The sequence below is a fragment of the Gigantopelta aegis genome, chromosome 11 (assembly GCF_016097555.1).
Source record: "Gigantopelta aegis isolate Gae_Host chromosome 11, Gae_host_genome, whole genome shotgun sequence".
Classification (NCBI taxonomy): domain Eukaryota; kingdom Metazoa; phylum Mollusca; class Gastropoda; order Neomphalida; family Peltospiridae; genus Gigantopelta; species Gigantopelta aegis.
In genome coordinates this window covers 15,608,687-15,623,686 of record NC_054709.1, presented here as the reverse complement: position 1 = coordinate 15,623,686, position 15,000 = coordinate 15,608,687, and the positions used below count along the sequence as shown (strand labels likewise).

General features: G+C 39.8%; 1 protein-coding gene across 1 annotated transcript in view; it reads right to left on the bottom strand.

Moving 5' to 3' along the window:
• Nucleotides 1–14,041, bottom strand: part of LOC121385314 (phosphatidylcholine transfer protein-like) — a 14,077-nt gene extending 36 nt beyond the window's left edge. The window contains exons 1-6 of the mRNA XM_041515948.1: nucleotides 13,818–14,041; nucleotides 9,936–10,053; nucleotides 9,142–9,221; nucleotides 6,034–6,205; nucleotides 3,491–3,558; nucleotides 1–522 (exon numbers count right to left, since the gene is read on the bottom strand). The exon at nucleotides 1–522 is cut by the window's left edge and continues 36 nt beyond it. Of these exons, the coding sequence (XP_041371882.1) occupies nucleotides 436–522; nucleotides 3,491–3,558; nucleotides 6,034–6,205; nucleotides 9,142–9,221; nucleotides 9,936–10,053; nucleotides 13,818–13,940 (648 nt within the window). The 5' untranslated portion in view covers nucleotides 13,941–14,041 and the 3' untranslated portion in view covers nucleotides 1–435. The remainder of the gene's footprint in view (nucleotides 523–3,490; nucleotides 3,559–6,033; nucleotides 6,206–9,141; nucleotides 9,222–9,935; nucleotides 10,054–13,817) is intronic.
• Between the last annotated feature and the right edge of the window lie 959 nt (nucleotides 14,042–15,000).

Here is a 15,000-nt window from a genome sequence, read left to right as displayed (position 1 = left end):
TATAACCATAAATAAAATGTGTTTGAGTGCATCGTTAAATAAAACATTTCCTTCCTTCAAAATTATTGAAATGTGGTTAATTTAAGGAATATTATATTAGCCAAAACCTAATTGTTGTAGCCATTTTTAATAAAAATTAGCAATTGCCTAACTTGGCCATGTACAGGTGAGCTCTTCGTATGTATAGATTTTTTAAAAAAAGTCATATGTAAACAGAACGGTTTATGGGGTAGCCCGGTCCACGTTTTTTCACGATAAGTGTCCAGAGGAAATGTAGATTTTTCTGAAACAATGGATTATGATTTTGTCTGCAGTCACTCTCTGCTGTTCGTGTTAGTTCTGCTGTGATCCCAAACTCCTTTCCGTCAGTATGTTACCTGACTGAGGTGAAAGATTGCAAAATAGAAATTATATTTCATCTATGAGAAATTAACATCAACCATTTGCTTGTTGTTTTCTCAAGTACTCTGGATACCCACGGCATGCTTTCTGCATTATGGTAAGGAACTGAGGCACTCCCGTCTGAAACAGAAAATACAAAGTTAAAACAAGACAAACAATGTATCGCCAAACTGAAAGAAATGTTTTATTTAACAACGCACTCAACACATTGTATTTACGGTTATATGGCGTCAGACATATGGTTAAGGACCACACAGATATTCAGAGAGGAAACCTGCTGTCGCCACTTCATGGGCTTCTCTTTTCGATTAGCAGCAAGGGATCTTTTATACACACCATCCCACAGACAGGGTAGCACATACCACGGCCGTTGATATATCAGTTGTGGTGCACTGGTTGGAACGAGAAACAGCCCAATGGGCCCACCGACGGGGATCGATCCCACACCGACCGCGCATCGAGCGAGTGCTGTACCACTGGGCCACGTCTCACCCTCACTAAATCAGGAGATGATATAATACTATCTCCACTGAGGGGATTCGAACCACGGACTCTCAGTACTAAGAGTCCAGCACTCTACCAACTGAGTTAATAGGGAAATTCCCACTAGCTACTGCCAGTAGGAGCACTTTATACAAACACTACTACATAATACTACCTATGTTTTCGTTTCCAATAAAAGCCATTTCAATTTTATTACAAAATATTGAAAATGCAGCATTAAAATTGCTTTTTGACTCAAAGGAAAATGGACGTAGAATTACTGTATCTCTCTTAAATAGTGGCACATTTGTTTAATTTATATATGGAGTATGGTACTGTTGAAACGGCATCCTTTTAATTCCAGACAAAAAAGTAAAGTTTGTTTTATTTAACGACGCCACTAGAGCACATTGATTTATTATCTGATCATCGGCTATTGGACGTCAAACATATGATCTGTCTGGGTTTTTTTTAGAGGAAACACGCTGTCGCCACATAGGCTACTCTTTCTGATTAGCAGCAAGGGATCTTTTATTTGCACTTCCCACAGGCAGGATAGCACAAACCATGGCCTTTGTTGAACCAGTTATGGATCACTGGTTGGTGCACATGGTTTACACCTACCCATTGAGCCTTGCAGAGCACTCACTCAGGGTTTGGAGTCGGTATCTGGATTAAAAATCCCATGCCTCGAACCCGATCCAAACCCAGTACCTTCCAGCCTGTAGACCGATGGCCTAACCACGACACCACCGAGGCCGGTTTGTTTCCAGACAAAGTTTGGAACATTTGAGCAAAGTTACGTGAAACCAAAAGTAGGAATAACACTTTTTACACGTTAGTAGGGAGAGACGTAGCCCAGTGGTAAGGCACTTGCTCAATGCGTGTTCGATCTGGAATTGATCCCCATCGGTGGGCCCAGTGGGCCATTTCTCATTCCAGCCAGTGCAATATGACTAGTATATCAAAGGCCATGGTATGTACTACCCCGTCTGTGAGATGGTGCATATAAAAGATCCCTTGCTGCTAATCAAAAAGAGTAGCCCATGAAGTGACGATAGCGGGTTTCCTCTCTCAATATCTAAGTGGTCCATAACCATATGCCTGATGCCATATAATGAGAATAAACTATTTTGAGTGCATCGTTAAATAAAATATTTCTTTCTTTCTTTCTTTTTCTTATACGTTATTTGAAATACAAAGTATACAGTACAACAGATTTAAACCATAATAGCTCATAGTTCTTAACATTTCCACATTTTCACCTGCACAAATTTAATGTCGGCTTCTTTGGGAGTAGTGAAATAAAATACTTAGTAAAAAAAACGTGAACAAAAAAAGAAGGAAATTAAAATTTGTTTTATATAATGCCTTTTATACAGGTACAATTTTTTTACAATTTAATAATTTGGCCAGAAAGGAACTTCCACAAAAGAATATTCCCGGTTACTGTGCAAGGGGACATGGTGGTTGTGCAAGGGGACATGGTGGTTGTGCAAGAGGACATGGCGGTTGCGCAAGGGGACATGGCGGTTGCGCAAGGGGACATGGGGGTTGCGCAAGGGGACATGGGGGTTGCGCAAGGGGACATGGTGGTTGTGCAAGGGGACATGGTGGTTGCGCAAGGGGACATGGTGGTTGTGCAAGGGGACATGGTGGTTGTGCAAGGGGACATGGTGGTTGTGAGGTGAAAAGCTTCTAACTGAACGTGCATTAATCCCGCTGGTACCATTCTGTGGAAAAGCCAAGTTACACGAGGTACGTGGTTATTTATCAAACCATTCTCATTTTTCTGATTCTGTTCTAGACACAATTGAAATTCTGTCTGATGTAATGGTGCTAGGTCATTTTCATAAAAAATAAACTAGATTGCAGACACACATACATGTACATGTATCCTTAAACAGCACAGTCTACCAGGCATCGAAATAAGCATTGTGTCTGGTAACCCATTTACAGGTTACCACAAAATATAGCCTGGTAACCTATAGGTTACCACAACTATATGATAGTTAGAACTGAATTCCTGTTACTACTACTTTTTAACATCCTTACATGTGTGCCAGGTAATTCTTTACAAGTAGGTGACTCATATTTAATAACTGGACTATTGAATAAATAAATTGATACAAATAAGAATGTTCTGTTTTCTATTTTCTCTTATTTTATCATACAACAATGAAAGATAATCAGTGCACGTGCACATCGGTACGAGAAACGAAATCCGGAAGTAAATTTATCTAGTGGGCGCTGCTTAAACGCGGATTGCCGAAATTGCTTGCAATTGCACAAGTGCGCACGAACATCTGTGCAATGTCGCACGAGAAAACGAAACGTGGAAGTAAATTCATCTAGTGGACGCTGCTAAAATGTGAATTCACTATAATTGCTTGCAATTCCTTACGAGAAATGAAACATGCCATGGGAGTTCAGAATGAAATACCTGGTTTACGTTCGGAAATGAAACTACCGTTGTTGAATTTTTTGTTGAGAACGAAACACCGTTCTCGACTTTTCTTACATGTAGTAACCTCCCGGTAACCTGAATGACCGTTCTCGACTTATTTTGATGCCTGGTCTACTAAATACATGTAGGTCAATTTACCTTTGCACCCCAGTTGATTAACCAAGTCGGAATCATTCCTTTAGGGTTATCATAATAATGCATAAATGCTGAAAGAGAAAGAACAAAAACAACATGGAATAAATAATACAACTTAAAAAAACAAACAACCCCAACAACACCATCACCATATACAGTGAAACCTCTCAAAACCGGACACTCTGTAAACTGGAATTCTCTCAAAACCGGACTTTCTTCGTGGTCCCTTTTTAAATATATGTACAGAAGAGAACCTCTCTAAACAGGATACCTCTTAAACCTGGACTTTTTACCTGGTCATTATAGGGTGTCCGGTTTAGAGGAGTTCCAATGTAATATTTACACAGAAAAAAGGTTATACGAATATCTAAAATTAAGGAACCATTCACAAATGTCAACATTTTCATGAATATACACAGATTATTATACGAGCTTGTGTGTCGTACTGATTTTATGAAATGAGTGTCTGGATTTTTGTACTGTGAGCGACCGGTACTTACCATTTCACACTCGTAGTGCAAAAATATATGTACAGAGTATAGTCCGGTATCAACGGGGATCGACCCTAGACTGACCGCACATCATACGAGCGCTTTACCACTGGGCTAAGGCCAGCCCTATAGACATCAGCAGCATTTCACTATTAGATTAGTAAAAAATAGATCCCCTAAAACAATGTCATACAAGACGTAAATTGAATAATAAGTACATTTTAGCATATACTACATTATCATAAAGAACAAGATTAAAAACAAAATATTTTGACTGAAATGCCAAAATATAATTGGCGAATACATATTTAGATTGGCGAAAGAAATTGAAGATTGGTGAATGTTTTGGCAAACAAAAAGAGCCACCCAGGGCTAGCCCTGGCGAGAGGTAACGTAATTCATGCATCCTGACATGAGATTCATAAATCGGTACGATTCACACGCGAGTGTAATAATTTCTTTATTAGGCCATCCTTAAAAATATATTTGTTTGTCCATTTCCGACCTGTAATTTCAAATGTGGGTAAGTAGGTAGGGATTTTTTTTGTTTTGTTTTGTACCATACATATTTTTGCAAGAATAAAATAATTTGCATAAAAGGATACATATGACACCCAACTTGGTCACATATTAACATAAAATTAAAAATAATAATAATTAAAAAATTATTCTTCCCCAAAAGATGACAAAAAAAGATTTTGACGCGGGCCAATTTTTGTGGGTCGATCGGATTAGGACAAAGAAACTTAATTTTTATTTTCACCGTATCCATATTATTATTGTTATTTTTTTATGAATAACAAGAGCTGTCTGAAAATGTCTGAACCACATTTAGAAGAAAATGACAAAATGACGTCATATTTCACAGTCTGAGCTAGGGCTGGGGAATCAACGTCATGTTATTACGTCACTTCCCAAAATTACCTAATTACACTTGTCACTACACGTGTGTTTCATACAACTGTTATTAAATGTAACTTGGTTATGTTGAACCATGTGGATAATAAAAGTGTATATGCTGAAAGCAAAGGGGTTAATACCAGTGTACACCTTAAAGTGACAGTCCCAAGTCTGTCGCCATTGTTAAGATGTTGCCGACCAACAGTTAAAGTTTGTTTTGTTTAACGACACCACTGGAGCACATTGATTAATTAATCATCGTCTATTGTATGTCAAAGAGTTGGTAATTCTGACTCGTAGTCATCAGAGGAAACCATGGCCGTTGACCAGTTGTGGTGCACTGGTTGGAACGATAAAAAACTCAATCAGCTGAATGGATCCACTGAGGTGGTTCGATGCTGCGATGTTAGCACCTCGAGCGAGAACTCAACTGTCTGAGATAAAAAAAAAACATCCCACGACTAACAGAGACCTGTTAATAACTAGAATTGTACATTAAAGTGTTGACACTATACCAATCAAACAATGGGTCCACTGACGGGATTTGATCCTCCAACCCAATCACCTCTGACACTGACTGAGCTACTTTGTGTATATGATGAGAAATAACAAGTATGTGGCATGAATGGCCAAAAGAGACAAGGTAGCATGTGTTGTGGTTGGAGAGACAAGGACTGGGATGTGGAGGTGAACAGCAAAAGAGGTTGAAATGTAGGAGAATTAGCTGCTAGATTGGGAAGAAAAATAGAATGGAGTTGAACTTTAGGAGGAAGAAACTGAATGGAATTCAAAAGATAGAAAAGTAAGGTGACAGTAAATGGGGTTTACAAAAAAAAGAGAAGAGTTTTAAAAAAAAAATTTTAAAACAAGAATACCTGTGAGGTACATGATATGCTCATCAAAAGTAGGTCACAGTAACCTACACATAGTTATGGCATACGATACTTCACCATCCAAAGTTGAATTTGCAATGCAAGGTTTGATGCTCCTATATACTTTATTGATAAAGGGGTGGCAACCACGATCCTGGTATTTGTACACCAGGATCCTGCCTAGAATGCGGCTTCCCAGCCAGAATTTCGTATTCTCGGTGGTATCCAGGTGAATCACACCAGGATCCCAGTTATGGAGTGAATAAAAAAATTCTTTGGCTACCTTTAGTTCCTTGCTCCCCGTCTGACGTGAGCACTGCGCTCTGTTTGTAGTCGTCCACTCGGATGACCCCGGATTTCTCTGGTATACTGGACGACACCTCACTCTGTGCCAGGACGACCCAGGCCTTCATCCCAGCATAGGTCATCTCCCGCAGCTCTCGCTTGTACACATACTACACAGGTAGTTAAGGTCTCACACCACCATTAATTACTCCATGCAGGTCCATACAATTTCTATGTCATAATATATTCTGTGAAAAATACAACACTATTGAGAGGATCTCGCTTGTACACATATACTACATAGCTAGTCAGATAAAACCAAAGTTTGTTTCGCTTAGGTTAAACTCACATGCTTGCAGTTATTAAACATGAGAGTCCTTGCTGTTGGTAAAAATATACTTAACTTCTTTTTCATTTTTTAAATGTTCCTCTACTATAGTACTAGTATATTTTTTTTACAGGGCTTCTAGAATTTTTATAAAATCCACTTGCCATGGGACCAGTGATTTTAGAAATTTACTAAGTCATGATTAAAAATTCACTAGCCCTACTGCAAAGTTAATACAATTTTACTAAATACTAGTTAAATAATCAAATATGTTACCTGAAGAGGGAGAGTTTAAAAACACTAACATTGGGGGGTGGAGGGGTGGAGGTGGGGGCAGGATATTCATATTTATAAAATATAATTAACTGCAACATTTAACCAAAAAGATTCACTAGCTGTCAGGCATGGCAATAGTAGTTATTTACTAGCCAAACACTGAATATCATTAGCCATGGGAGTGGGGCTACCATAACCTAGAAGCCCTGGTTTATATGCACCATCCTACAGACAGGATAGTACATACCAGATCCTTTGATATACCAGTCGTGATACACTGGCTGGAACGAGATATAGCCCATGGGCCCACAGACAGGGATAGATTCTAGACCGACCACGCATTACACTGGCTGGAACGAGAAATAGCCCATGGGCCCACAGACAGAGATAAATTCTAGACCGACCGCGCATTACACTGGCTGGAACGAGAAATAGCCCATGGGCCCACAGACAGGGATAGATTCTAGACCGACCTCGCATTACACTGGCTGGAACGAGAAATAGCCCATGGGCCCACAGACAGAGATAGATTCTAGACCGACCGCGCATTACACTGGCTGGAACGAGAAATAGCCCATGGGCCCACAGACAGGGATAGATTCTAGACCGACCGCGCATTACACTGGCTGGAACGAGAAATAGCCCATGGGCCCACTGACAGAGATAGATTCTAGACCGACCGCACATTACACTGGCTGGAACGAGATATAGCCCATGGGCCCACAGACAGGGATAGATTCTAGACCGACCGCGCATTACACTGGCTGGAACGAGAAATAGCCCATGGGCCCACTGCAGAGATAGATTCTAGACCGACTGCGCATTACACTGGCTGGAACGAGATATAGCCCATGGGCCCACTGACAGAGATAGATTCTAGACCGACCGCGCATTACACTGGCTGGAATGAGATATAGCCCATGGGCCCACAGACAGAGATAGATTCTAGACCGACCGCGCATTACACTGGCTGGAACGAGAAATAGCCCATGGGCCCACAGACAGAGATAGATTCTAGACCGACCGCACATTACACTGGCTGGAACGAGAAATAGCCCATGGGCCCACAGACAGAGATAGATTCTAGACCGACCGCACATTACACTGGCTGGAACGAGATATAGCCCATGGGCCCACAGACAGGGATAGATTCTAGACCGACCGCACATTACACTGGCTGGAACGAGATATAGCCCATGGGCCCACAGACAGAGATAGATTCTAGACCGACCGCGCATTACACTGGCTGGAACGAGATATAGCCCATGGGCCCACAGACAGGGATAGATTCTAGACCGACCGCGCATTACACTGGCTGGAACGAGATATAGCCCATGGGCCCACAGACAGAGATAGATTCTAGACCGACCGCACATTACACTGGCTGGAACGAGAAATAGCCCATGGGCCCACAGACAGAGATTCTAGACCGACCGCATATTACACTGGTTGGAACGAGATATAGCCCATGGGCCCACAGACAGAGATAGATTCTAGACCGACTGCGCATTACACTGGCCGGGCTAGCTCTGGGTGAGTAAAATAATTTGCCAAATTGTCTATTATTATTTAAATTTCAAAAATGGCAGAAATTGTCAGTTATTTTCTACAAAATGGCAATTATTACATGAAATTATTTCGCCAAAAACTAAACTAAAATTTGCAAACTGCTATAAAAATTCGCAAATGGTGAATTTGGCGAGTGCCAGAGCTAGCCCTGACTGACCCTGGGTATGTCCCGCCCTTGAGGACGTCACAGTTAATTCATCACTCTGGAGTATTAGTTACTATTACTCAAATGATTGGCAGCAAGGGATATTTTATATGCACCATCCCATAGACAGGATAGCACATACCACGGCCTTTGATGTACCAATCGTTTTGTTGCCATTTGAGTCTTATTCATGACACACACACACACACATATATATATACACACATGTACTGCAGGGTTCGAAACAGCAGCCTGTGTAAAGCGATAAGGAAGGCCATGGTATGTGCTACCCTGTCTGTGGGATGGTGCGTATAAAAGATCCCTTGCTGCTGTTCGAAAAGAGTAGCCCATGAAGTGGCGACAGCGGGTTTCCTCTTTCAATATCTTCGTGGTCATTAACCATATTATGTCCGACGCCATATAACCGTAAATAAAATGTGTTGAGTGGTGTGTCGTTAAATAAAACATTTCCTTCTTTCCCTATTTTGAGCCATGTACTAGCATTGATAGTTGCTGTGAACAGGGGGAAAATTGTGTGTTTGTGTGTGAAATGTTTACATCAAATCTCAAATTATGTGTGTTAAATGTTTACACCAAATTTCAAATTTCATATCCACACATTATTTTCTAAGTTAGAAAGTGCTTAAAGTGATGTTGGTTGTTTGCAATATTTACATGTTGTAAATGTGTTTTTTTCGGGGGGTGGGGGTGGGGGTGGGAGGTGGGGAGGAACCATGTCACAATATTATTATTAATCCAGTTTACAGTAATAGTTATTTGAAGGATACATCTCGGTTGCTCATGAAAAACGGATAGTTGATATTCCAGTAAATCAGCTTCTTTCCATTAACATCAGTTTCATATAGTTCTGGAAAAAAAACCGTGACCTATTAAAGAGAGAGAGAGAGAGAGAGAGAGAGAGAGAGAGAGAGAGAGAGAGAGAGAGAGAGAGAGAGAGAGAGAGAGAGAGAGAGAGAGAGAGAGATGAAGGGGAGAGAGAGAGGAGGGAGGAGAGAGGGAGGGACAGAGAGAGTGAGAGAGAGAGAGAGGGAGGAAGGGAGGAAGGTGGGAGGAAGGGAAGGAGAGAGGAGGAAGGAAAGAGAGGAAGAGAGAGGAGGAAGGAGAGAGAGAGGGAGGGTGGGAGAGAGAGAGGGAGGAAGGGAAGCAAAGGGAGGGAGGGAGAGAGGGATGGATGGAAGGAGAGTGGAGGAAGGAGGAAGAAAGAGAGACAGACAGACATAAGGGTAATTTTTCAAGGGACAGTTATCTCATCTGCTATTTAGCTCAAGATTCTGTTATACTTTTTCCCCATAATGCTCTAAAATACACATCAGAGGTCCTAATTTTTCACACACTACCCCAACCACATGCTGTCTTATTTCCAGCAGGCCATGCACATGTTTTTTCAGCAGGCCATATTATTGTTTGCTGGCTATTTTGAAAACAAAACAGCAGGCCAAATTTTACTTTATATTTCGAGCCCTGCTGGTACCTACCAGCCCCTTAATTCTGATGGCTTAGCCACAATTCCATCAAAGGCCAGTCTGCATGGTCAGCCATTCAGCCACACCCATTCACATACCATTGACATACGAATCCCACTGTTTTCTGTACTCCAGGTCCATATAAACCTTAGCGCACACATCAGGAAGAACATCTTTCATAAAGCCGTATATCTTATACTCGTACAAACCAGATGCCTGTCAAACAGAGAATATATCTTATGTTATTCAATAACGTGCCCATATACGTACACACCAGAAGCCTATTAAATAGTGAATATATCTTATGTTATTTGATAACGTACCCATATACACATGTATGTACAAACCAGAAACCTGTTAAATAGTGAATATATCTTAAAGGCATACTGTCACAGATTTAAGGACCTGATTTCTCTAAAAATTGATCATAAATAAAAATTACGTTAATTTTTGAAAACCAAATCTAGCTATTGCATCACTTTAATTGAACCATAATGAAGTGAAATCCATGTCAATCCTCTCGGCAAGTTTAGTTTTTGAATTATGGCAATACAATTTTTGAATTATGGACCATTGCCATAATTCAATTATTTTGACAAAATACCATACTATAGTGGTTAAGTAGATGTTTGAATAGAGTATATTTAGGGGAAAATCAAATATATTTTTGTTCAGGTAATACTTTGTTAGGCCATTTAATAGGTCAGTGGTCTGTGACAATATGCCTTTAAACAAACCAGAAACCTGTTAAATAGTGAATGTATCTTACGTCATTCAATAAAGTATCCATATACACATGTATGTACAAGCCAGAAGCCTGTTAAATAGTGAATGTATCTTATGTTAATCGATTATGTACCCATATACACATGTATGTACAAGCCAGAAGCCTGTTAAATAGTGAATGTATCTTACGTTAATCGATAATGTACCCATATACACATGTATGTACAGGCCATAAGCCTGTTAAATAGTGAATGTATCTTACGTGAATCGATAATGTACCCATATACACATGTATGTACAAGCCAGAAGCCTGTTCAATAGTGAATGTATCTTACGTTAATCGATAATGTACCCATATACACATGTATGTACAAGCCAGAAGCCTGTTAAATAGCGATAAGAAAATGTATATATTTTATGCCATTCAATAATGTACCCATATACTTTACCAAAAGCTTGTCATATAGAGATAAAGTCTTTTTTGTTTAACGACAACACTAGAACATGTTCCGTTAATAGCAAGGGATCTTTTATATGCACCATTCCACAGACAGGATAGCATATACCACAACCTTTGATATACCAGTAGTCGTGAAATAATGATAAGACAATTGATATATTTTACATCATTCAATAATATACACATGCACCCATATAGAGGCCTACCGGCCTCGGTGGCGTCGTGGTAGGCCATCGGTCTATAGGCTGGTAGGTACTGGGTTCGGATCCCAGTCGAGGCATGGGATTTTTAATCCAGATACCGACTCCAAACCCTGAGTGGGTGCTTCGCAAGGCTCAATGGGTAGGTGTAAACCACTTGCACCGACCAGTGATCCATAACTGGTTCAACAAAGGCCATGGTTTGTGCTATCCTGCCTGTGGGAAGCGCAAATAAAAGATCCCTTGCTGCTAATCGGAAGAGTAGCCCATATAGTGGCAACAGCGGGTTCCCTCTCAAAATCTGTGTGGTCCTTAACCATATGTCTGACGCCATATAACCGTAAATAAAATGTGTTGAGTGCGTCGTTAAATAAAACATTTCTTTCTTTCTTTCCATATAGAGGCCATTCCAATACAAGTGTGTATCTACTGGACTTTGGACCAAAGGAGGGGTAGGACATAGTCCAGTGGTAAGGCACCTGCTTAATACGCGGTCAGTGTGGGATCGATCCCAGTCAGTGGGACCATTAGGCTATTTCTCATTCCAGCCAGTGCACCATGACTGGTATATATCAAAGGCTGTGGTATGTGCTATCCTGTCTCTGAAATGGTGCATATAAAAGATCCCTTGCTACTAATAAAAAAAAATGTAGCGGGATTCCTCTCTAGGACTATATGTCAGAATTACCAAATGTTTGACATCCATTAGCCGATGATTAATAAATCAATGTGCTCTAGTAGTCTTTTTAAACAATTGAAACAGACATTGGACCAAAGAGGAGGTGGGGGGGGGGGGGGAGGGGCAACCGAAACTGGGACCCTATGACCGTGCTACTTAGCTGAAGTGTCCCCTAGGGTTATTCTATAATGCTAGTGGATACTCGAGCTACATGATATGACAGACTCGGTCACCAAGTATAGTTTTCAAACCTATGGTGTAGTGCACATGGCAAGTCAATACTTTTCTTAACATTTACAGCAAGTTGCTTACCTCAACTTAGCAAATTTAAAATGGCGCGGATATGTTTTAAAGTTGTCGTTGAAGATTCATTTTGTTAATAATGATGCACGTACTTCAATCAGGATTTTGTGAGTATGGTAGGTTATATATTTTTGGTTTGTGTGTCCACTTGTTTCACTATTTTGGTTGAGAAACGGTTGAAACACGGTGACACAAGTTTTGATTACAGACTATATATAGGATATATAGGAGGCGACCGAAGCTGGGACCCGTGGTACTCAGCTGGGTGACTAGTCATAACGTCCCCGCGTCAAATCGCGCCCGCATATGAAGGACCATAACATCCCTGCGTATGAAGGAGGTCGTGCATTAAATAAACAAGTAAATGAGGTGAAAACATCAAATAATTAGCCTATTGGGCATTAAATACTCAAAACGGACAACAATCAAATTTTAAATGTCTCGTCTCTGATGTGGGATTCTTAATTAGTTGTTATAAGCGAGATTTAGTGGCCTCTTTGATTTAACATGGATATCCTTGTTGAGCATTAAATCCTCCAAACAGACAACAATAATTTTTTTATTAGAAATGGCATAATAGCGAAAGAGTTGTCGGTGTTGGGCACGGGAAAAAAAATTGTTGCAAGAAAAATAGTTAGGTATAGGCCTAATGGCATTCAGATATTGAATAGGGTTGAAATGACATTGAATTTGATTCCACTTCTCTCAAATAATTGTGTATGCATTGTGTAGTTAGTGTTAAATCAATCTAATTAAAATTAGCTCCACTATTACATGTGGATCTAACAGCAGCCAGTTGGAGCTCATGTCCACCAATCAAAACCTTACTTGCAGAATCATGCCAGTGATTTGAAAATAATTTGAAAACATTCCAAATTATCCTGAGGGTATACAACATATTTCATGTGAATTACGAATGCCTTATTTAGACCAGTAGAACTAATTTTAATCAGATTGCTAACAACACTGCATAGTCGCCAATGTCCAGGTAACATTTCATCTGTAAATAATAATTTAAATATTGACCAATAACACTTCGCCTTTTATAACGTTATTTGGGAGCATACAAATTCTAAAAATATCGGGCGAGTCTATTTTAGTGGCCGCAGTACAACAAACCATACCAATACGTACGGGGTGGGTTATTAGTCTTCAGTTTTACATTACAAATTATTTATTTATTAAAAAAACTAAAAACTAAATCAGTCTTCAGTTTTACATTACAAATGATTTATTTTATAAAATAAAACATGTTTTAAGGCATTCGTAATTCACACGAAACATGTATACCCTCAGGATAATTCGGAATGTTTTCAAATTATTTTTAAATCACTAGCATGATTCTGCAAGTAAGGTTTTGATTGGTGGACATGAGCTCCAACTGGCTGCTGTTAGATCCACATGTAATAGTGGAGCTAATTTTAATTAGATTGGTGTTAAGTATGACCGGGGACGTTTTGGTAGGAACCGGGTACGTTTTGGTAGGAACCGGGGACGTTTTTACACGGGGACGACATGACTGGTAACCATCAGATGGAGTTATTCTATAACGCTAGAGGACACTCGAGCTACGTGATATGACTGACTCGGTCACTGAATATATTATTCTAACCTCGGTGTAAAGTCTGTATATTGTAACGTCATGTGATTCAACGAACAACTCCCAGCCGTCAGTTTGCGGGTTTCCAAGTTCTGTACACGCCAACTCGAACAGCGAATCTTCGAATGTCGACATAGCTCGAGGTTAATCTTGATGAACTGCTTCGATTGTTGTCAAGCAAATTCTCCAACAGCCATTCCTGTAAACAGCAACATACCGGTTTTGTTTACATCCTTGATTGTAAAGGGAAACTACTCTAAATGGGAGAAGGTCAGTTTGCCCCAAACAGACTCGTTCCTTACCAACTCGCCCCCTGTAATTAATTATATAATTAAATCAAGTTAATTACTTATTTTTAAATTTTATTTATTACAATGTTTACGGTATTTGTGATGTGTGTATGTATGTATGTACGTATGTGTGTGTGTGTGTGTGTGTGTGTGTGTGTGTGTGTGTGTGTGTGTGTGTGTGTGTGCATATGTATGTGGTTTAAACAATATTTATTTCACACAAAAAATGGATTGGCAAACAAGCCATTGACCTATATGAATGCCTCTCCACGTATATGATCAGGCTCGAAGGAACAATATCTGCAGTTGGGGGTTGGGAGAGTGCACAATTAAGCACTCCTTCACAATCATTATCTGATTGGAATCGATTCATCTGGTCCATGACTGATAGCTAAAGTTTGTTTGGTATAACGACACCACTAGAGCACATTGATTTATTAATTGGTAATTTTGACATAGTCTTAGAAAGGAATTCCGGTACATTTTTTCATTAGTAGCAAGGGATGTTTTTTTATGCACCACCCCACAGACAGGATAAATCATACCATGGCCTACGTTGATTTTAGACCAGTTTAGTCGATTTCGATCAGATTGCACAAAACCAAATGTCAAAAAATTTGCTGAACCCATAACATATTCAGTAATGTATTCATGCACAAGACTTATTCCAAATTATTACCCCAGCAGGCACTCATAATGGGGAAAATAAAAATGAGAAATTATCACGCCAACAAACCAATCACCTTGTCGGTACTAAATATGACGTCAATGATTTGGCAAAGTACACACAATGGCGTTACGTAGTTTAAAGCGTTTGCGTGTACGTATTTCTGGTTTCAGTGTTAAATTTGTAATAAAATGGTGTTTTAATGCAATTCATTATAGATTTCTTTTTACAGAATATG